The sequence below is a fragment of the Trichosurus vulpecula genome, chromosome 4 (assembly GCF_011100635.1).
Source record: "Trichosurus vulpecula isolate mTriVul1 chromosome 4, mTriVul1.pri, whole genome shotgun sequence".
In the NCBI taxonomy this organism is placed as follows: Eukaryota; Metazoa; Chordata; class Mammalia; order Diprotodontia; family Phalangeridae; genus Trichosurus; species Trichosurus vulpecula.
Window position 1 is genome coordinate 289,632,179 of NC_050576.1, and position 25,171 is coordinate 289,657,349.

Genomic DNA, 25,171 nt, shown 5'->3' on the forward strand with positions numbered 1-25,171 from the left:
GGAGAAAACTTTTGAAGTAAGATACTTGAACAAGTGATATTCAGGAGTTTTGTTTTATTTTGGGAGAGGTAAGGATTCCATTGACTAGATTCCTTAAAGCATGGATTGTTATTCTAGGACCCAGGAACTCCCAAGATATCCATATATATGTCTGCGTGTGTGTGTGTATATACGTACATGCATAGATACATACATATGTATGTATATGTTGGTATGTACGTGTGTGTGTGCATGTGTGTGTGTGTGTGTGTATATTCTGAGAAGGTGTCCATAAGCTTCACCATATTGCCAAAGGGGTCTAGTATACAAAAAAGATTAAGACTACCTGCCTTAGATTTTCAGTGACCATACGTAAGTCATACATTATCATTAAAGAAATTAGATTTATCTTTGTTAAATACATATTTAATATATATAAGCATCTTTAATAATTAGCACTCGATACTAAAGAAAAAATTGATATGTGCCCTCATTGATTTGAATATTTTGTCTAGTGATGCTATTCTCAATCTATCCATATTCATCTACCCTGTGTGACTTTTGTCCACATGCTCCCAAAAATTCTCTGCAAAGGCTTTATCCTACGTATGGGAAGCAACTTCGTTAAAAGTAGAAATACCCATTCGAGGGATACTATACTGTGCAGCAGGAGTGCAGTACATTCACATAAGTATAATTTGGTACACGACAAGGGCATTTTTTACACATGCTAATAGAACTAATGCTTCTTATCAATTTAGGTAGAGCAAGAGGACTTTAGAAAAAGAGCCTTAAATATCCTTCTCAAAATCAATTCAGTTTATGAAGTAGAAATACCCTAAAGGATCTTCTGGTCTTATTAAAAAAAAAGCCTAAGTGTTTTCTGGGTTTTGTGTTGAAATTGTGATTGTCCTCTTAGGACATTGGATTAAAAAGACAAAATCCAGTTTTCAGCACCACACATTGAGTGGCAAACATTCTTTTCTACTATTTCAAATACCAAATTAAAGCCAAGTGACTCTTATGATGACAATATTTCTTAAATAGAGATTTCACGAGTCTCAGTTGTCACTCCAAGTACTGTCAGTATTTAATTATAGCTATTATGTTGAAGAATTGAAGTGAAAATTAATAGAAACATGTATCTAAAAAAACTACATCTAACATTTTCCTAGTATATAAAAAAATTAACTCTACTTTCTCGAATCCCACCCTCCCATTTTCCTGCCACAATGATAAGCCTGACCTGTATTTTCTTAAGCCTTTTCATGTCATCTTGGGAGAGGAAAAAATGATTTAGATATAAATGCATCTCAGTGGGGGAGATTACTTTCAAAAAATCTCTTTTAATTATTTTTAAAAGGTAAAAAATAAAGGAAAGTACAAATTGAAAAATCCTGGCACCTCAATCAACTACTTTACTCTAATTACCCTCAATAAGCTACTAACCAGTTTTTAATAAGATCATGTAGCTTGGTTAAAATAGCTGAGGGGCTTCTATGAACTATAACAAGAAGAACAAAGTCATATTAAAATGGAATGGGATGATACATAACTGAAGCAAGTTTTCTCAAAAGGACCTTAAATTGCTCTACAAATTATCAAGCACTTAAATCTTAATTTCTGTTAGGCAAACTGAGGCCCACAAAGGTTAATTGGCTTGTACAACCTACAGGAAAACAAGGGCTAAGACAAGAATTTCTTAGACCTCATCTAATATGGGGATCACTAGGCAGTGCTCAGCTGTTTTAACTAATAAAAATGACAACATTTCTTTCTTGGTCTGCCAAACTTGATTCTGTGTCAGTGCATTGGAGTAAACTGGGAAAATGCTATCAAAATACATGATTTGGGGATGTTGTTAGTAGCAGACAGATGGGAATAGGGAGCCTGACATTCCGATGCTGTGGTGAAAGAGAATGAATAGGAAATAACATTTCACTTTTGTAAGCATTGAGCATGATTTCAATTGAACATAAAAATCTACACATTGAGTATATCTTAACTTATGCTTAAATTTTATTTTGGGTCCCAATGGCATGCTCAAAGGTCACATACAGAATGTCAAGTTGACAGTATGTCTTTAGAATGCCTTTCAATTCAACTTTGAACATACTTTCTTAGGGAAAATATCATTTGGGTTTCGTGAGACAATCAGATGTTACTTTTTAAAAATTTGTGAATGTAAATCTGCTACTTTCTTTTTTATGAGAGCCCTAAATTGCCAAATGAAGGATATTGAATCCCTTGAGAATCCTGAGCTTAACACTAACATTCCAGATTTCATTTAAGTTCTGGATGTCTGGAAGCACTCCCTGTAACCCTTTTTATCAATGCCTGTGCTGAATGTGGAGCATTTCATTAGCAAGGCAGCGGACTCCATTATTCTGCAAAGTATACAAGTACTGCAGTTCATAGATGTACACATGGTGGAAAACTTAGTCTAGTATTTCAGAGAATAAAAGTTTTCTATATACAAATGGTTGCTTTCAAATTCTTTTAGCAACATAAAGGATTATTTTAGTTTTTTGCCTTCTTATTCGAACCTGAATTTGACATTTTGTTAGTACCTATTTACTATAATAGGGAGAGAGTCAAGAAAACAATTTCAGAGTCCTTTTTGGAGATCTGGAGAAATATACAATATAGTACATTATGAAAAAGCACTAATCCATCATTTATGATTGAGTTATAGGAAACACCTTCCATGTGTCTGCTAATCTTAGCTATAATCATTTTTTGAAGCTCCTTTACCAGAATTTGTTAACCTAGTGGTAGCAGGAAGCATTCCACAGGTTACAGTATGCAGGATACAGTATGAAGTGTTATGGTTAGATAGAAAATATCAAAAGGACAGGTTCATTACTTATGTGAAATGTTCTGTTCAGGGAATTAGGCTACAAAAGTAAACCCACTTTCAATCCCATTGAAATGAGTCTCAGAACATCATTAGCATTGCTTACCTGTAATACCATGGACAGTTACTTTTTTGAGAAAATTTTTTTGATGCTACCTTATGTTTGTACGTATTCAGTATGTAATGACTTCATCATGCTAACCAAGATTTCAAGACCATTGTGTCGGACACCACTGCTAGTTTCCTAAATTAGAAATTTCTTAAGAGGTTTGCAGGTTAAATTAATATTATGAAATGAGAAAACATACTCTGCCTATCTTTAAAATGGTTATAATATTCATAGATCAATACCATTAACAACAGAAATGCCTTTACTGTTCTAGGAACAGATAAAATCTTAAATAAACTATTCTTTTTTATTTGGGGGTATAAAATATGGTTAAATTGCATTTTGTTCTCAAAAGCCCTATACCTTAACATGTATTGTAAATACAGATGAACAAGAATGATGGTTATTTAAGGTTAATTAGTGGTACCCTGTAACATATTTTAGACAAACTATGAATACTTAGCTGGATAGCAAGGAAAATGCCTCTGTAAAGAATAATTTATGGTGAGAACAGTCTCTCAAAAAATGGATCCCAAAGATAAAAAGGAAACCTTATCCCAAATAAATCTAGAAACCCAGCTGCATTTATTTCTACTAATTAATTGTTAACTAATAATGGGTTTGATTAGCCATCTGCACCACATCTGAGGTCACAAAGAACTAATTGCCCTCACTATTATCAAAGCACTGACATCATTTCATGTAGCATTTCCCTTTTAGATGTGATATGAGATTTTGCAGAGAATATATAAATTTTCAATCATATTAATTTCTAGAGAAAATGCAAAGAGACAGATAGTTGTGTTTGTTTTAGAAATTGTTCAAGGATTTTAGAGTCGGGAAAGATTTTGTAGATCATCTCTCAACAACTCATTTGAAAGACCCAGGGAGACAAAATGAACTATCCAGTATCACATGCCTAGTAAGCCTGGCAAAGCTTGAATTTGAATCCAGGTCTTGTATCAGATCTGGATTTTTTTTTCTTCTATGTCCCGTTAGCACTCAGAATGCTTAGTAAATGGCCCAAACTTAGAGATTTTTGTGACCCAAAAATCCTATGCCCCAGAAGTTTTAGAATATGCCGTTAAAATAAACCATTTCTCCCTGCTCAGGATAATAATAGTGACTACAAAGAGTGTTCAAGACAACCTTTACATGTTATCCTCATGTCAAACAGGAGTTTTCAAGCTATATGGAAAGACTTGGTTTTCACAAGTTTACCTCTTGATGTGATAGAACTGTACTGGCTTATTCTTGGGTAATTCACCAAGAATGTTCTCATTTTTAGGGATCCTTACAATGCAATTGAAGCCATGGACCCCGAGAAACTGAACATCTTCCGGACAGTCAGAGAAATAACAGGTAACTATGGAGAAACAGAGTTATGACGCAAAACAGTTTTTTATTCTGTGTTGGTTTTATTTAAAATACATACAATATTCTAATCAGGATCTTCTTGAAATTAAATATGAGCTTCTCAAAACCATGAAATTTTTCATGAAGGGTTGCAAATACTTAATATTGTGCATTCATTTTGAAAGTCTCTGCAAATGGGGAAAATGATATTGAAATTAAAAATTATTGGGTATTGCAAGTACCAAATGATCCTCATACCCAAATAACATTGTGCAATATATTGCTATTTAATATAACAATTACACTTGTATTGTGTCTTTGATGGTATGGCCAAAGTGTAGCATCTCATCATCCTCACCATCATCTTTGTCATAGCTCCTCACATTTACATAGTAATCAACACTTTTCAAGGGACTTGCACACATCTCATCGGATCTTCACAACAATCTGGTAGACGGAGCAGATATTAAGCCTCCATTTTAGCAATGAGGGAAGTGAGCCTCACACAATCTAAATGGCATGTCCAAATTCACTACTTCTCACCAGAAAGCTGGAACTTGATCATAGATCTTCTTACTCAAATTCATGAAATCTCTTTACCATATGACCCTTGAAACTATAATAATCCAAAAAACTTGCAAGACTTCAAATTTTATGTCAGAAGACATCAAATTAGGGTCAGTTTTTATTATTGTTTTTTTTGGAGACAGTTGGGGTTAAATGACTTGCCCAGGATAATACAGCCAGTAAGTGTCTGAGGTCAAATTTGAACTCCGGTCCTCCTGACTCTTTGGCTGGTGAACTATCTACTGCTCCATCTGGCTGAGGGACAGTTATTGTTAAAACTATTAAAAATGATCATGATAATAACCTTTATGTTATGCACTAAAGCTTATAGTAAGCCTTATAAATATTATTCCATTGGATCTTTACTACAGCTCTGTGAAATAGATAAGTAAGGAAATTGAGATGCAGAAAAGTGAAATGACTTCAAAGGGCTAGTTAGTGTTCAAAGGAGAATTCATTCCTAGCTGTTATGTACACCAATACTAACCTATTATCCACTACACAATGCTGACCTTTGAAGTCTAAATCTGATCTTTCTGAATACATTTGTATCAGAAATATGGCATTTTGTACTTTTTGTTACTCCTCAGTGGACATGCATTTCAGGACAGAAAGTAGGAATGCCCTTCTGAACCCCTTGAGTTTTTGAAAAATCCTATTATTGGAATGACACAACTGCCAATCAGAAATGCTCTTCACATATTTGTAGGTTTTCTCACATGCCCATCATGTTATTTCAACATAAGGTGATCCTGTCATGTTTCAAGATCTGAAGGATTCACCATGAAGGAGACAATGAGATACTGACATTTCTTTTTGCCCTTATCTTCCTCAGGTTTCTTGAACATACAGTCTTGGCCCCCAAACATGACAGATTTCAGTGTCTTTTCTAACCTGGTCACCATTGGTGGAAGAGTACTGTATAGGTATGTGTTCAATATCTGTGTTTTAGTCTGTAGAACTCTCAAAGTTCAGTAGAAGTAGATACATTTCTTAAACACTTATGTAAAATATCAGAAATCTCTTGGGCTCATTGATTTCACTGCTCTAGAAATATCAACTTTTCCATTTTCCATCCTGGAGATAAAACTCATAATGAAAAACATGCCACAAATGATGGACTACAGAATGTAGGAACTATGCTTCTTGAATTTTCAGCTCCCTAAATCATTTAAAACAATACTGTGCTTTTGCTGGGTTGAAAATATAGGATATAAGCTACGGATTTCAACCTAACTTTTAATCATATTTCATCATAATCAAAAGATATGTTTGGATGACAGTTACCCATCGGTGCTGACAGTTGGATCAAGAATTGCAGTTATAGTATTTGAGTAGTTAGTTACTTTACCAGCCGATGGGTATATGTGAACATATTGCATGACAATGAGATCAAAGCAGAGTTCAGTAAATCTAGAGGATACGTTTTAACTAGCACACTGGATTAGTAATTGAAATAGTCAGTCAAGCTCCCTCATGGAATGGAACATTGTGGATGTGAGCATGTTTTAACATATTACATATGATGAATTATTCAGGATGTTCAGTGTTAAGGAAGTTTTTAGAGAAATGGATAATGGGAAAATAAAAGAAATAGGCTGTCCATGAAGTAAACATGGGAAGGAGAAAGCTAATAGGGGGACAAACTACATGTTCATTTGGTATCCATGTAAAGAAAAGAGAATCTGAAAAAGGCAACCACCATTACGGTTGGAAGTCATGGAGGATGATCTCAGACCTCTGTTGTTGGAAGGAATCACCACATGGATCAGATCACAAAGTGGTAATATTTTAGGGATTACTCCTTACCTTGGGCTTCTCATGTGTGGGAGTGCATAGTGCTAGACATAGATATGAACTTGTGAACCTGAGGCGGGGAATTTTGTGCTAGCCTATGCTAAGAAATGAAATTGTGAAAAATGGCAACTGAACTTTCTCTACCAAAGCTTCACAGAAAAAGAAAAAAAACTCTCACACTCCACTGACACAAGTGCTATATTTGTACAAAAGTTGATAGGAAAGACTAAAAAGGAAGCCAATGTAATGAAAAATAATAGCCAATGGAAACAATCCATCTGGATGATATATACCACTAATGCTAACTCTCAGTTGAACCAAACGCTATCAATCAGGCAGAGCGTTCTGCTGATGTAACAACACTCAGCACCTCTAGCAGTTTGAGAAGAAGAACAAAGATTTCAGAATGAATACCATATTGTTATTCATTCCTGAGCTACTTGTTCTTGTAAATTGGAAGGACAATTATTGCCATCTTAAATTGTCTTTTGTTAAAAAAAAATCTGGAAGTTAAAAAAAAGCTTTTGTTACTAAATTATTAAATAATGTCCATTTGTTGGTTACAGTGTAGGAAAGGTTTATTTTTCAAGTGAAAAAAACAAAGATAAATCCCTTCGCCCCCTCCCCACCAAAAAAAAGGAAAACTATAGGATGATAAAAATGTCCTTGAAATAAGACTTGCTTTTGTTGTAGTGACACATACTGAATGTTTTAGGCCATCAGTTTTTAGTATTTCAGTTTCATTCCATGGCATTCCTTGATTTTTAAAACTTACATCCCATTCCTTTTGGTCCATCTTCTTTCCATTATCATCAGAGCATTTTAATCACTGAGGGATAATTTATAATACAATTAATTCTGTATATGTTATATTTGTTACTCATATCTTAGAGTGTACCTCAGCATATTATTATAGCAAAAATATAAAGTAATGGATCAAGTTAGTTAGTATCTTCCTTTGGGAAAAATGAACAGTCATTCAACATGCATGTGTGTGTGTGTGTGTGTGTGTGTGTGTGTGTGTGTATTTCTGTGATACTGGACCATTGTGGGAGGTGTATATGTGCATGTGCGCGTGTATGTGTGTGTGTGTGATAGGAAGTGTATAGTAGTTCCTATTTTATCTATACAGTATAGTCCTAATAACCATGGATGATGAAAACCAAAATATAAGGTGTCTTCAAGATATCCTACCCTCAAGAAACTTCCATCATGGGGCAGATGGTTTTAAAATTCTAATGGTTTCTTAGTGTTGTTTAGATCACTCAATCAATAGTTATTTATTAAGTATGTACTATGTGCCATGCATTCTATTAGGCAATGGAAATGATCTCTCTTTCAGTTAGCCTACATTCTAGTGAGGGGGAAAAACTACATATAAAACCATCTTCAGAAATATAAAAATAATACAATCATATATACATATACATACATATACACACATCTATAAAGAGTTAAATAGAAGATAATATGGAAGGGGCATTAGAAATTAGATCAGGAAAGCCTTCATGCAGAAAATGGTATCTGAACTGCCTTTTAAAGGAAGAGAGGGAGTGCATTCCAAGCATGGTGGATGTCCAGTGAAAAACGATGAATATGTGAGATGGTATATTGTAAAGGACAGAAATATAGTTAGAACCATAAATGTTGCATACTTTCTGTAGAATACTGCAGAATATCATGGCCCCTCCTTCTTGTACTTGCTTAGTCATCTTTCAGTACTGGTGGATTTCTAAGGCCAACTCTTATGGTAAATTACCATGGTAAATTTTATGGTTGGGGCTTCTGAGCAGATCTGTTTTGATAATTATCTTTCTAACTTTTCTCCTGAGTGAAAGATAACAACTAAATGCTTTTGGTTGGCAATTTGTAGCTTCCTGCCAAAGTCCCAGTACAAGAAAACTGTCCATAGCTACCATAGCTACATAAGGGATGATCTCAAGCATTTACTCCATTCTTTCTTTTCTGAGAATGCAAATAGATCCAACATATCCCGAGTTCATTCTGAAAGTGCCTCCAGACCACATGCAGGGAATGTCCCTAAGACTAGCATGAGGTCTAGTGTATAAAGTGCTTACTATATGCACAGCACTGTACTAGGTAGTGGAAATACAAAGATGAAAAAATAATATTGTCTAGGCTAACAGTGGTCATGCATCCTAGTAATCATTTTTCTGTTTTGTTTTCCTTTGGGTTACTTGAATAAGATGCTTTCAAACAAATTATTGTGTATTTTGAAAGCATGTTTAAAAAAATTCTGGGAACTTTGTGACAACCTTTCTTTATGAATGGATTGAATGTTCTAGAAACATTCATTAATTTCTCTCTTTTCTTTTTCCCTCCAGTGGCCTCTCACTGCTTATCCTTAAGCAACAAGGCATCACCTCTTTGCAGTTCCAGTCCTTGAAGGAAATCAGTGCAGGAAACATCTATATAACTGACAACACCAACCTATGTTACTACCATACAGTTAATTGGACCACCCTCTTCAGTACTCTCAACCAAAGAATAGTGATTCGTGACAACAGAAAGGCAGAGAACTGCAGTAAGTACATATACCAAGGTAGAAAATGTTGGCTCACATTATGATTCTTGTCACAAGTGCTTATGATGGCAGGATAGAGGGTAGCATTCCTGTGGTCAAACTTAGATATAATTTAAAAAGCCATAAAATTAAGAGTATGCTAGCTATCTTTTAAAGACTTGCTTTAAGGTTTGAAAAATGCTTTACGAATAATATCTAATTCTTTAAATCCTCAAAACAACCCAAAGAGTTTGGTACTGTTACTATCCCCATTTTACAAATGAGGAAATTGAGGCACTGTGATGTTAAGTAACTTTCTAGGATCACACAGCTAATGATTGAGGCTGAATTTGAACTCAGCTCTTCTCACCTCTAATACTCTATCCAGTGCCATGACTGATGATTAACATATACGTCTAGCGATCTCTCTATCTCTCTGTGTCTAGCTATCTGTCTGTCTGTCTATCTATCTATTTGTCTATCAGCCTTGTTCTAATATTTTGGCCTATTACAAGTTAGAATGAGAATGGCACCATTTGAATCCACCAAAGGCCAAAATTGATGACTCCGTTATCCTTCCCCAGCAAGAGGAAATCTTGGATAGCATTATACATTCTGGTGGAATATAAATTGATTGGAGGGCCAAGACAGTAGGAACTGTGGAGGGATAGATCTGAGTTCACTATAAGAAACAACTTCCTGATAGTCTCCAAACAATGTCTTGCCTCAGGAGGCAATGGGATATTGTTGGAGATCCTTGTATAGGTGTGACATATTAAGTGGACTTAGAGATCCCTTCCAGGACTGAGTTTCTTTTTTTTTCATTTGGTGGGTAATTCTTTACACTCTGTTGACAGGCTTTTCTATGTTGATGATGTCTGCAATGTAAGACACCAATGGTGCCTTGCTATGATGATTTTTTTAAGGAGGCAGATCAATGATTTCATCAGGGTAGCAACCTCCTAATATGGAAACTTCCTCCACTAATGGAGATCAGCAACTTGGCTAAATTAGAAATTTGCCTGGAGTCATTGACAAGCTGAATGACTTCTATGGTTAAACATCACACGCATACACACACACATACACACACAAATGCAAACACACATACACAAACACACCTGTATGTGTGTGGGTATATACACACATCTACACAAATAGATACATATGTACATACATACATATTTCAAAAGAAACATGAGTTGAGCAAATTTAGAGACATCTCCACTCTAAATGTTCATATGGACTATTTTTGTGCCCAACCTGTGGCAAAGCCTTTCAAGCTCATACTAGTCTGATTAGTCACAGTGGAGCACACTGTACCCTGACCCCATACACTTATTTGTGTATGTATGTGTATATGGCAAAACTTGAGCACAAGTGTTTCTAACTCTAAGATCTGCTCTTTCTCCACTATGTTGTATTTCCTGTCTTCATCAACTTTACCTAATTAATTATTATAATACCAGTTTTTGTTTATAGAATGCCTTAACGTTTTCAAAGCACTGTCATCTATTCCAACTCCTTTAATTTAGAAGTGAGGAAACTGAAACTGATAAATGATAAGTGACTTCCCAATGGTCAAACATGCAATAAATAGGAAAACCAGGATTCATACTTAACGATCTGTTGACTCCATATTTAGCATTCTTACCATGTTATTATTGGGCTCATATTATGTGGTCATTAGTATATTCTATTGTTCTTTCAAAATTATTCTGAATATGATATTAAGCATTTTTAGTATGAAATTAAGCAACTCTCCTTTCAGGCTAGTTATCCAGATTGCAAGTTTACTTTTGAAGTCTCACAAACCTATGAAAAAAGGACATGATGAGATCTCTATATAGAGAGGAAAGTTCTCAGTTTAGCTCAAATCAAAGAAAATCATTCATATTACTTGACTGGAATTGACTCTAAGCAGACCTTTGAACTTGGACAGGTCTGGGCTGATCATTTCCAGTCCTGTATGACAGTGTAGATCACTATAGAAATGAATTGTACATATTTCACTCATGATGAACTCATTTTGATGAGTTGTGGTCATGGTGATTTTTAAAATAGCTAAATGAAATAAAATTTTGTACATTGCTTTTCAGATTTAGCTTGTTTACTTTAAAATATGCTTTGCATATTTTGTAAAATATAATATGATGGGCATATTATATACATACACATACATATGTATATATACAGATTGAATTGATTTTTTAAAAATGAAAACAGCATTATGATGTTCATTATGATTTAGATTTAAGAAGATTTAAAGCAGTCAGAACAAGAAAAGAAAACTGTTCCTGAATCAGTGAGGGGTGACAAATGAGTGAACTGTCTTGATCTTTTAAGTCACAGATTTCAAAGCAGATAGTGCAGTTTGAAGGACTAACTCAGACTTGAGGACACAAAAATCGAAGAGAGACAGTACCTGCCTCATTCCCTACAGTGGGAACTGAATTTACAGGGTTACTGGCAATGTATAAGACAGCCAAGCATCTCTAATGTCATCATTGTGCTTTAAAAAGTTTAAGAACAAATTATAGAAGTTTCCAGAAAATTAATCCTACACTTTCAGGTAAATTTGGTACCGTACTCTTTGACTAAAAGATTCCACTGCTAAGTATATAGTCCAAGGATATCACTGATATAAAGAAAGGCCTCCCTCCTCCCTGCCACAAAACAAAACAAATAACAACAAAACAACCCCACAAACCAGAATATTCATAGCAGCACCTTTTATGGTGGCAAAGAAAGGTAAACAAAGGAGATGGCCATCAAAAGGGGAATAAACACCTAAAAAAATTGTGGTCATGAAGGTAATGGGACATTACTATGCTATAAGAAATGATGAACTTGATGAATACAGAAAGAAGCATGGAAAGATTTCAGAGAAAAACATTTACAGAAATATAGCCTGGAGAATGCAGAGCAGGCATGGACCTGATTCAAACAAGAAAACTACATGGGGAATGACTGAAACTATTTAAATGGAAAGACAGCAGCTATAAAACAACTGAAAAACAAATTTTGCAAAATGACAGAGCATTGTTGACCCCGAAGAAGAGGTATAGAAGACCCTCCCCAGCTCTTCTACAGAGATTGGGGACCACAGATAGGTAACATTGCATATAATGGCCAATTTTTATGTTGTTAGGTTTTGCTGATTTTATTTTCTTCCTTTCTTTCTTTTAAAATTTGTTTATTATAAGGCATGGCTCTTTGGAAGGGAAGAAGAGGAGAGATACATTTGAAAATCTATATGATGTAAAACCAAAAGACCAATTTGTTAAATCAATTAAGTAAAATAAAGGCCTATTACAAAGAAACATGGGTTTGATTGTCCCCCATTCTTTCTAATTATGAATTCCTTTGTATGTATTCTATTTAAGAAGACATATAGTCTCATGGTTACCTTTCTGGACTTAGAATCAGAAATAATTATGTTCACATTCTTTCTCTGACACTCATCATGACCGAGTCTCTTAACCTCTCTAAGCCTGTTTTCATATCTGTAAAAGGAGAGGTAATAATACGTATATAATATTTATGTAAAATGGTTGCTAACCTCAAATGAGATAACATATTTGAAGTATTTTGCACACTTTAAGCTATGTTAAGACATACAGTAAATAAACTATATGAATTACATACATATCTATTTGTAAGTATGTACATAGATATGAACTACATAAACATCTATGGGTAAGTATATGCATAGATATGAACTTTCTAAATATCAATTAATAAACGTAATGAATAAGAATCTAAACTCATTCTCTACCCCCTTTCTAATTTCTTTGTTACTATGTTTATTAGTTGTATTGTTTTGTCACTAGTATCATGAATGTAATACTTTGATTTCCCTTTCCCTTTTTCTTTCTCATCCAGCTGTTAAATCCTGCCCATTATCCTCCTCTAATGTCTCTCCAATTGCCATTCCTCCTTCTTCTTTGTTGCAGTCATCTCCTACATTGAGCACTGAAATAGGCCCAAACCAGTCCCCCTTTTTCTAGTCTCTTTCAACATTAATAAATTTGGCGAATCAAGTACTTTTGGAACTGGAAAAAGTCTTATCCAGAGTCCTTCTAGTCATTGACTTTTAAAGCTGAAAGGAACATGATTAGTATTCTATTACAATCTCCTCTACTTATAGGTGGGGGGCATAATGACAGGAGAGAACTAAGGTACCCATAGTTAGTGGCAGACCCAGGGACTGGAATCCAAGGCTCTAGATTCTTTGCCCAACATTTTATCCACTCTACCATACTTCCTTCCTTCTGAAAGCTTCTTCCCTAGATGTGCACAAAGCTTTCAGGATAACTTTTCTCAAGCACTTGCAGTTTACTGTTTAAGAACCCACACTGGAGCTGTTTCATGTTATTGAATTACTGCCCTTTAAATATAAGGCCTATACATCCAATTCACTTTTAAATATTTTTTTCTTTTCCTTTTTGGGAGTGCTAAGGATATTTTAAAGTGACTATGTGGCTGCCAGGCCTGGAGTCAGGAAGACCTGAATTTAATTCCAGCATCAAACACTTAGCTGTGTGACCCTGGGCAAGTCGTTTAACTCTGTTTGCCTCAGTATCCTCATCTGTAGAATGAACTGGAGAACAAAATGGCAAACTACTCCAGTATCTTTGCCAAGAAAACTCAAATGGGGTCATTAAGAGTTGGACATGACTGAAAAGACTGAACAACAGAAAGTATTATTTTAATTTCCTTTAATTACTTGAAAATAGATAATCCATATGTTGTAATTCTAAATTAACCAGAATATGCTTTTCTCTTAAGTATTTCAGATAAATGGAAATTCACAATCATTTTCATTTACTACAGCCATTCTTTAGCTTTGTTTTTTCTTAGTTGTTATGAATTTAATTATTAATGAACATACACTTCAAAGACAAAAAAGAGAGCAGTGCAGTATATTTAATTGTAATTTTCTGTTACTATGCTTTATTTGTCATATATTTTTGGATTTATACATACCTACATGTAACAAGGTTGTAAGAAAAATTCCCTCATTTATGTTTCCTTCTAAATTTCTGGGTATTTTTTTCATAGTTTTATTTACTTACCTTCCTTCCCCCTCTTCCTCTTCTTCCTTCCTCCTCCTTCTTCTTCTCTCTCCCTCTCCCTCTTCTTCTCTCTCCCTCTCCCTCTCCTCTCTCCACACGTGACAACACACACATATTTTGCATCTCATCAAGTACCCACTGACTCAACCCTCTACCTCTCATTGAATTCCTCCCATAACAATTAAGTGGCATAAAGCAAACTAAAGCATCATATATCTCTAGATGTACTTTAGCCCATCCCCTCTTTGCCCAAAGTTTGGAGACATTTTTCATCCTTAGACTTTTAAAGGCATGACCACTAATAATAAGACACACATAATATTACATGCATCATGTGACTGACACATCTCTGGCTTTGTTCATGCTGTTCCTCTTTTTACTTATCCCATTTCCCCAATTTTTCTCTGTCACATCCTTTTCCAGATTCAAGTCAAAACAGCTCACCTGAGTGGACTTCTAAAAATTATATTTACAAATTCAGTTCCACAAGAATTTATTTAGTAACACATTTTGGATAAAGCACTGTCAGGTGCGGGTAATAAAAAGTGAAAATTAAACATACTCAACTCTCAGAATTTACATTCTAATGCAATTCTATTCATCATTCCCATATTATCCTTCCCTTTAAATATATACAAAAGTAAATGTGTGGTGATAAATTCATACATACATGTACATATCCACACACACATGCACACACACATATACACAAAAGTAAATGCAGGGTAATATATGTTGCATATATGTATATATACTATAATGTTATGCATACACACATATATACATATATGTATATGTACGCACAAATACATTCATTGATACATATTTATATTCCTTTCAATATCTCTTTCAAAATCTCCCAATTGATGGAGGTATCCACATATAGAGATAGATGGATAGATAGATACATACAGATATAGATTCAGATATAGATGTGTACATGTAAATATAGATACAGATATATATATATATATATATGTATACACACACACACACACACACATATTCCTGCAGATACCTACATCTTTTTTTGTCTCCATCTCTCTTAACAGTCATTTGCTTTTGTTCTCCTACTCTACATTGTATGTATGTCCCCCACACAACCAAAATGGTTATCGTTTACTTAAGGAGATAGTCCGTATGATCTAATTCCAAGTTGTTCAATGCCACAAAAGCCTATCTTTTTAACATTACAATAATCCCACAGATTGTATATGGTCTAAGTCATGTTGTTTTGACCTTCACAAAATCTTTCACATCCAATTCCTTCTCTCTAGGTTACTGATTTATGTTCTATGAGCCTCGGTTTTGACATCAATAAAATAAAGATAATATTATCAATGGAACAAGTTTCTTTTGAGAATCAAATAAGAGATTGTATGTAGATGATTATTTAAATGTCTACTAAAATTAACTCTATGTCTTTATGGACAAATGCAATAAGTCAATTTCAGCTTCATGTCATACAGGAAAAGAGAACTTATACTTGTGATTTCATTAGTGTCAAGGCCTATTTACATGGAAACTCCCTCTATGGATATGTCATCTCTTTTTCTGTAATCTATAGGCCCAGCCTCTAGTCACTCTACCATCTTGCCTCAATATCCTAGATAGTATTTATTTTTCTATGCATCAGTTTGAATGGTCAGTCTTTTGAATGACATCAAGAAGACCTTATAGTATTCTGAGTAATATAGTATTCTCGATGAAGTCAATGTGATGTCATCCATAAACTGTAGCATTTGAGAAGCTACTCCCCATATAGAGAGATAAATTTTTATTCTCATAATGGATAAATATTTCTATCAACAGGGAGACTTCTGGAAGAGAATAAGAATGGATAAATTTAATGCTAGGCCAAACTTTATGATTTCTATTATCTAAGATTTTTGTGATTCATGACATAGGTGGAAGAATTCCAATAGAAAATTTGCAGATTAGCTCTTATTCAAGGAGGGAAAGAGAGGGAGTGCATAGTAGGTAATAGGAGTTCTCATACTATTTGGAAACTTTTTTAAAGGAAAATTGATTTTTTTAAATACTGACTCTGATTTATTTTTAAACTTGTTTTTGAAATCATGAAAAATACTGATGATGGAATCATGATTTTTTTTCATTTCATAGAAAATTAAATATTATGCTCAGAGAATGTTTCTCATAGACCTGATGGTAGATTATAAAGTTACATAAAACTGATCAGCTGGTAGCAAGAGAAGAAACAATGGCAGTTAGGCAGAGGATCATGTGATCACTTAAGAATTTCACTACCAGTGCATTTCTTCCAAAATGACCTCCTGAGATCCTAAGCAAATAAAAATTCAGTGCCTACAGGATCTCTTAAAATATGAGTTTTTCTTTCTACTGCTTTTCTTTGTGCTGCTAATAAAAATCCAACATGAAATATTGCTGTATAATATATAATAGATTTAATGTTATCAAAAATTCTCCATAAAAATGAATTACAGGAAAGTATTTTCTGGAGAAATATGTTTGGCATGATGTACACATCTTTTCCCATAAAAAGAAGCTGTTGTCCTTTCTTGGAGCTGAACCTGATGGGGCTATGATTTGATACTTGAAAAATCTGCTCACTGAAAACGAATCTAGAAAAAATGAATTAAAACCACAAAGACATATACATACATACATATACGTATTGATTGTTAACATATCCTATCAGTGTGCTTAAAAGATATGTGGAGAAATAACATTTTATGTCATGTCAGCACCTGTCCAGAATTAATCTAGGCATAGAATGCTAATAAAATATGGCACATTTTTATTTAAAGTACTAATCTATTTATATTTTCTCTCAATCAGAACAATAATTCCATGTGATAACTATGTGTTTATGTTATTTTTATATATATATATGTTATATATAACTTTAATTAAGTTAATTAAATGTTAATTGTTATTAAATGTTATTTAATATATGTTATGTATTTGTCTAACATATGTATTTATGTCTACTATTGGATTTTACCTAGGCCTGCTCATACTTTGAATACTGCATTTTTAAAATGAATTTAAACTTTTTTATTAAAAAATTAGCATGTCAGATGATCAAAGATCAGATTTGTAATAGCCAGTTACTTTTTTCAGACTTAACGAATTGATAGGTGACTTCAACTAATCAAATTCATTTTAGTGCCTAACTTTATTTTGAAATTATCAGAATGAATGCTAAAGTCACACAAAGGTATTAAATTATATACTTGGCACAATTTATGGTCATGATGTGGAAAAGGACTACCATGTTTAGGGCTTTTTGCTTGTTCATACTGACCTAATGACAAGATGAACCACCACCAATGGTCTTAACTCCTCCACCCTGATCAACCCCCTTTCCTTCCTCTTGTACCTCTATCTCTGACCCTGGGTTATCATGTAATTTGATGGGAAGATACATCAGTATTAGGTGTGCCTTGGCCTTGGCTTTTTCTTAGATTATCTGATTACTCAAAATACTTGGATGAGATGAGAGTCAACAATACCAGTCTTACCCATACTGCAGAAAGGAACTAGGCCAGATAGAACACCATCTACCCTGCCACTGTCTCCTAAGGTCTTACAGGACTAAATACCAGCTCTGCCTCAAAGAGCTAATCTTCTGGCAGAGGAGAGAAGGGAGAAAGGAATATAGGAATGGAAGTGGGAGCTAAATATTTAAGCAAATCTCTCTTTTATTCTGTCATACTATTCCAAGTGGGTATTGAGCTCAAAATCCTCTAAAGAATTTATTTTATTTTTAGCATTGATACAATCTCCAAAGACTAAAGATAGAATGACTTCTTTGGATAAAACGTTCCTGTTGCTTTTAATGACTTCAGAAATAATCTCAAATTTAAATTGAAGCTAACAACCTCAAAGAAATCGACTGTTGAAGTGGATTTGATTTTACTTCAACCTTCAGATCATAATGTGAAATGTCAAATTGCGTACAGTTTGACTTGCAGACTATCCTTGGTCTCTTGTCTTACTGTTTATATGTACAGTGACTGTTCATACATTTAGTCACTGGAGATACTGGCCCACTAACTTTATAAAATGGCTTTCATTTTGCTATAGCATTAAGAAAGCAGTGTGGTACAGTGGAAGAAGCATTGGCTCTGGAGTTATAGAAGCTGGACTAAAATCTTTCCTCCTCCAGTTATCTGGGTCACCTTGGGCAACTCACTAATTCTTCTGGGGCCTTGTTCATCTATAAAATCATCTAGATTAATTGACCTTTTGAGGTCCCTTCATTTTCAAGCTATCATCCATGATTCTTTTCAAAAGTGCTTAGAAGTGCATGTGTGCATTTATAATTTGTGAGATCCTTTACAAAGTTTAGATTTTAATGATAAAGCAAATCTAACTTAAATGCTTTTTGGACTTCAAGAAACAAGTATAATTATTAGTGTGTACTATGTAAATATAAAAGTGATCAAATAATGTATGTTTATAAAGTGCTTTAATGTTTAAAAAGTACCCTTCTTTATTATTATTTATTTAATATTTTTAGTTTTCAGCATTGATTTTCATGACATTTTGAATTATAAATTTTCTCCCCGTTTCTACCCTCCCCCCACTCCAAGATGGCAAATATTCTGATTGCCCCGTTCCCCAGTCAGCCCTCCCTTCAGTCACCCCACTCCCCCCATCCCCTTTTCCCTTACTTTCTTGTAGGACAAGATAGATTTCTATGCCCTATTGCCTGTATATCTTATTTCCCAGTTGCATGCAAAACACCCTTTTTTTGAACATCTACTTTTAAAAGTTTGATTTCCAAATTCTCTCCCCTCTTCCCTCCCCACTCACCCACCCTAAGAAAGCAAGCAATTCAACATAGGCCACACATATATCAGTATGCAAAACCCTTCCAAAATACTCATGTTGTGAAAGACTAACTATATTTTGCTCCCTCCTATCCTGTCACTCTTTATTCAGTTTTCTCCCTTGACCCTGTCCCTTTTCAAAAGTATTTGCTTTTGATTACCTCCTCCCCCTATCTGCCCTCCCATCTATCATCTCCCCTTTTTTATCCCCTTCCTCCTTCTTTCCTGTGGGGTAAGATACCCAATTGAGTGTGTATGTTATTCCCTCCTCCAGTCAAATTCTATGAGAGCAAGATTCACTCATTCCCACTCACCTGCCCCCTCTTCCCTTCCAATGAACTGCTTTTTCTTCCCACTTTTATGTGAGATAATTTACCCCATTCTATCTCTCCCTTTCTCCCTCTCTCAATATATTCCTCTGTCATCCCTTAATCTAAATTTATTTTTTAGGTATCATCCCTTCATATTCAACTCACCCTGTGCCCTCTGTCCATATATACATATATATATATATATATATATATATATATATATATATATATATATATATATACACACACACACACACACACACACACACACATATGTATGTATGTATATTCCCTTCAGCTACCTTAATACTGAGGTCTCATGAATTACACCCACCATCTTTCCATGTAGGAATGTAGACAAAACAGTTCAGCTTTAGGAAGTCCCTTATGATTTCTCTTTCTTGTTTACCTTTTCATGCTTCTCTTGATTCTTGTGTTGGAAAGTCAAATTTTCTATTCAGCTCTGGTCTTTTCACTGAGAAAGCTTGAAAGTCCTCAATTTTATTGAAAATCCATATTTTGCCTTGGAGCAGGATACTGAGTTTTGCTGGGTGGGTGATTCTTGGTTTTAATCCTAGCTCCATTGACCTCCAGAATATCATATTCCAAGCCCTTTGATCCCTTAATATAGAAGCTGCTAGATCTTGTGATATCCTGATTGTGTTTCTGCAATACTCAAATTGTTTCTTTTGGGCTGCTAGCAGTATTTTCTCCTTGATCTGGGAGCTCTGGGATTTGGCAACAATATTCCTAGAAGTTTTCTTTTGGGGGTCTTTTTCAGGAGGCAATCAGTGGATTCTTTCAATTTCTATTTTAACCCTCTGGCTCTAGAATATCAGGGCAGTTCTCCTTGATAATTTCTTGAATGATGATATCTAGGATCTTTTTTTGATTGTGGCTTTCAGGTAGTCCAATAATTTTTAAATTATCTCTCCTGGATCTATTTTCCAGGTCAGTGGTTTTTCCAATGAGATATTTCACGTTGTCTTCCATTTTTTCATTCCTTTGATTCTGTTTTATAATATCTTGATTTCTCATAAAGTCACTAGCTTCCACTTGATCCAATCTCATTTTGAAGGTAGTATTTTCTTCAGTGGTCTTTTAGACTTCCCTTTCCATTTGTCTAATTCTGCCTTTCAAGGCATTCTTCTCCTCATTGGCTTTTTGGAGCTCTTTTGCCATTTGAGTTAGTCTATTCTTTAAGGTGTTATTTTCTTCAGGAATTTGGGGGTCTCCTTTAGCAAGTCATTAACTTGTTTTTCATAGTTTTCTTGCCTCACTCTAATTTTTCTTCCCATTTTTTCCCTCTACTTCTCTTAGTTGCTTTTCCAAATCCTTTTTTGAGCTCTTCCATGTCCTGAGGCCAATTCATGCTTTTCTTGGAGGCTTTTGATGTAGGCTCTTTGACGTTGTTGACTTCTTCTGGCTGTATGTTTTGATCTTATTTGTCACCAAAAAAAGATTCCAAAGTCTGAGTCTGAATCTGAGACCTTTTTCACTGCCTGTTCATGTTCCCAGCCAACTACTTGACCCTTGAGCTTTTTGTCAGGATACGACTGCTTGTAGAGAGTACTTTGTCCTAAGCTTGAAGTGCAGTGCTGCTATTTTCTTAGTTAATTCTATACAGCAAACTCTGTCACACCAGTGCTCCTTCTGCCCCAAGAACTGCCAACCAGGATTGCAGCCCACATCCAGGCAGGGCAAAGCAGGCTTTGCACTCTTGCTCTAATCTGCCACTTAATTCCTCCCACCAGGTGGGCCTGGGGCCAGAAGCAACTGCAGCTGTAGCTCTGGAAGCAGCCTCAGAGCTGTGCCACCTCTGCCAGCCCCGGGGTGATGGACTACTGTGAACTCCTTTCACTCTGTCCCAGAAGCTTTTCCCACTAACGTTCTCTGTTGTCTTTGGCGTTTGTGGGTTGAGAAGTCTGGTAAATGCCACAGCTCACTGATTCAGGGCCCTACCACCTGTTCCCCCTGGCTCCTGGTCTGGTTGGTCCTGGCGTGGCCTTCACTGGGCTCTGCTCTGTTCCCAGCTCTGTGTGATAGACCCTTCCCAGTGACCATCCAGGCTGTCCTGGGCTGGAGCCCTGCTTCCCTTTGCTATGTTGTGGGTTCCGCAATTCTACAATTTGTTCAGATCCATTTTTATAGGTGTTTGGAGGGACCTGGGGGAGAGTTTAAGCAAGTCCCTGCTTTCCAGCCACTATCTTGGCTCCATCCACCACCACCCCCCGCCAAAAAGTACTCTTCTTAATAATTATTATGGCAAGAAAATTATAGATGGAAAAATTGAGGCTTAGAGATTGTACACTATCATACAACTGATAAGCAGCAAGCGTTTATTAAGTGCCTACTTTTTACCTTGCAATGTGCCTAGGCACTTGGGAGACAATAAAAGGAAATTTCCCTTGTTCTTAAGAAGCTTACACACCCTGTCAGGAAAGACAAGCTATTCAGAATTAGAAAGTTACATTTGAACATGAATGTCTCCTGACTCCACCTGTGTTCTGTCACCTGAACTACACTGCCTCTGTAATAAAGAAATGATTTTAGAAAGTTGTTCTACTTGGACAGGCAATACTTAAAGCAAGTTTTAACTCAAAAAAGCCTTTTGGTGGAGGGGGTGGTGAGGGGGAGGGAGAGAGTTGGGTAAGAAAGAAATATTTTCTTATCACCTGTTTGAGACAGTTCTATTGGCTCATCCCCAGGGAGTGATTTGGATCTACCCAAGATTTCTCTTCCATTTCTATTGTTAAAAATATGCTACATTTTTCTCTGTTCAACTATTGCTGCTATTAAAAGCCTACTGTTGCAGCCAAATGATGTCTGCACATTCATGATGAGCTTATGATTTCTGAGGCAAAGGGGCCAAATGGCACCTTTTTTATGAAAGGTCACATCTGTGCAGTACATTTGATCTGTCACATAGTGTCTGGACCCTCTTATTATGAGGCTATCTCCATCATCCCTTCAGATTTCTCTAGTGCCTTAGGGAACAAAATTTGCCAGCAGTCAATTCACACACCCAGAGCTTTTAGTTGAAGGGAAATCTGTTCATCTTGGCTGCCGGGGTTTCCAGGGAGTAGCTGTTTTTGTATACTTTCTTGTGTCTGACTATGTAATCTGAGGCCCAGTTATGGTAATAGCCTCCAGCATCCCGAGACCTTATGTTAGCAGTGGGGGAACACAAAGCTTGTCAGGCACATTATCGCAATAGCTTCCAAAGCGGCCTTCCTAATTCAAATCTCCTCCCTCTCCAATCCATCCTTCCTACAGCAGGCAAACTGATTTGATTTCCATAAAGTACAGATTTCACCATCTCTTTCTTCTCCTCAGTAAACTCCAGTGGCTCCCTTTACCTCTAGGATCTAACTCCTCTGACATTGGAAACCCTTCAAAACCTGACATCAGTCTAACTTGTTATCCTTGTTGCATCTTACTCCCTTCCATGTGCATTGTGGTCCAGAAAAACTGTCCATCCTATTCCTCATACTCAGCCCATCATCTCTTACTTCTGTACTTTGCCATTGAACTGTATTAACTACCAAGCGCTATGCTGGGAAAAGGGACAACAGTGAAAGTTACTTACAGTCTTGTGGAGGGTCATAACATGTATATCCATAGGAATAAATATACATGTAGAATGTATATAACATAAAATAATATAATTAAAATTATGTATACATGTAGGTGTATGTTATAAGTATATGTCTATATATACAATACATACACATATATGTACAAATATATACATGTATAATGTGTTTACTACATGTGTACATGCATATATATGAATAATACATACATATATAATATGTCTACACATATATAGGGATATGCAAAAATACAGTGTGATCAATATACATATATACATACATGCATATATGCATGCATGCATACATACATATGTGATGATTACTGATCTCCCATTCTATCAAGGGGTTGAAAGTATAAGTTACCACACATGCCATTGCCTGACTAATTACACTCTGAAATAGGAACACAGAATTTTAAGCTAAAGGAGTTGTAGTTCAAATCCCTAATTTTACGAGACAAAGAAAATGAAGCAGAGGAAATTTGATTTTCCTTTCCTTAGGATACACAAGTTATAAGTAATAGCATATAGACTTTAGTCTAATTCCCAATTCCCAAACGCAAAAGCTATTTCATTCTGTGAGTCCAACTGGCAAAATGGAAAGAACAATGGCTCTGAAGTCACAGTACCTGGGTTCAAATTCTGCCCTTGAACCTATAGCAGTGAAAACTTGGGCAAGTCTCCTAATAATAGCTCACTAGCATTTATATAGCACTTTGAGGCATGCAAAGCACTTTACATGTGACATCTGACATCAACCCTATGAAATAGGTGCTATTAACCCCATTTAACATATAAAGAAACTAAGACTGGAGAAAAGTAATAACTTGCCCAAGGTTACAGAGTAAGAGTTTGAGGAAGGATTTAAACTCAGATCTTCTGTTTCTAGTTTCATTACTTTATCTACTCTACCTTCTAAATGCCCTCATAATAGACCGATTGAAAAATTTTGATGTCACCAAAAGATTATTCTGCCTATGGACACACACACGCACCCCAAAACTCGCATAGCAACACATTTTGGGGTAGCAATGAAGAGAAAACATAGTAATTACCCAACAGGGGAATGGCCGAATAAAGCCTGGTGAACAAAATTAATGATAAACATACTATATCTCATGAAATCCTGAATACAAGTAATTCAGAGAGACATGGGAAGACTTTTAAAATCATAGATTTGGGGGGGGGAAGGGACCCTAGGTTATAAGGTCCAACTCTGCCATTTTGGAAATGAGGAAACTGAGCCTGAGAGAGGTTAACTAATTTGCCCAGAATAAATTGATGCTGAATAAAGTAAACCAAGAAAGCAATATACACAATGAGTACAATGTAAATGGAAGGAACAATAAAACAGAATGGAATATGATATATTTATAATAACCAAGCTTAGCCCCTGAAAAGACTTGAGGCAGTATTCCTCATTCTCTTCATTGCAATAGTAGGAGACTATGGGTGTGGAATATTACATATGCTGTCAGATGTGATGGATGTATTGGTTAGTTTTGCTGAACTATTTTTTTTCTTTTTTTAACTTTTGATGTTGGAGAAAGCTCACTGGTTAGGAGATTGGTATATTTGGAAATGAATGTAATATAAAAGCAAAGAGCAGAAAAAAATAAGACATCATAGTGACACATAATAGCATAAAATAGTCATTAGACTTTCAGCAATTCTAGGTTTAAACCATTATATGACAATGAGTGCTATATTATTACTAAAGTATATTCCTAGACAGGTTTTCATTGATCTCTTTATTAAAATAATTTCTACCCTTTCTTACTTCAGCTGAAGTCTATCAATGCCCAACTTAATTTCTTTTATTTTAGTTGGTGAACTCTGCAAATAGACCTCAGAGGTCTATCCCTGCTGGTACTATAAGCCTTTTATCTTTTTCTTTAAAGTCATAGCTAGGGGGGCAGAGCCAAGATGGCAGCTGGAAAGCAGGGACTAGCATGAGCTCCCCACCAAGTCCCTCAAAAAACCTATAAAAAATGGCTCTGAACCAATTCTAGAACTGCAGAGCCCACAAAACAGCAGAGGGAAGCAGGGCTTCAGCCCAGGACAGCCTGGATGGTCTCTGGGTGAGGTCTACCCCACATGGAGCTGGGAGCAGAGGAGAGCGGAGCAGAGCCCAGCATGAGTGGCACGGACCAACCAGATCAGGAGCCAGGCGGAGCA

The 25,171-nt window shown here is 35.6% G+C and overlaps 1 protein-coding gene across 1 annotated transcript in view; it reads left to right on the forward strand.

Annotated features, from left to right (window-relative positions):
- LOC118847131 (receptor tyrosine-protein kinase erbB-4) overlaps nt 1–25,171 on the forward strand; it is a 275,926-nt gene that overhangs the window by 82,862 nt on the left and 167,893 nt on the right. Inside the window, exons 8-10 of the mRNA XM_036755723.1 lie at nt 4,234–4,307; nt 5,704–5,794; nt 9,011–9,210. Coding sequence (XP_036611618.1) covers nt 4,234–4,307; nt 5,704–5,794; nt 9,011–9,210 — 365 coding nt within the window. The remainder of the gene's footprint in view (nt 1–4,233; nt 4,308–5,703; nt 5,795–9,010; nt 9,211–25,171) is intronic.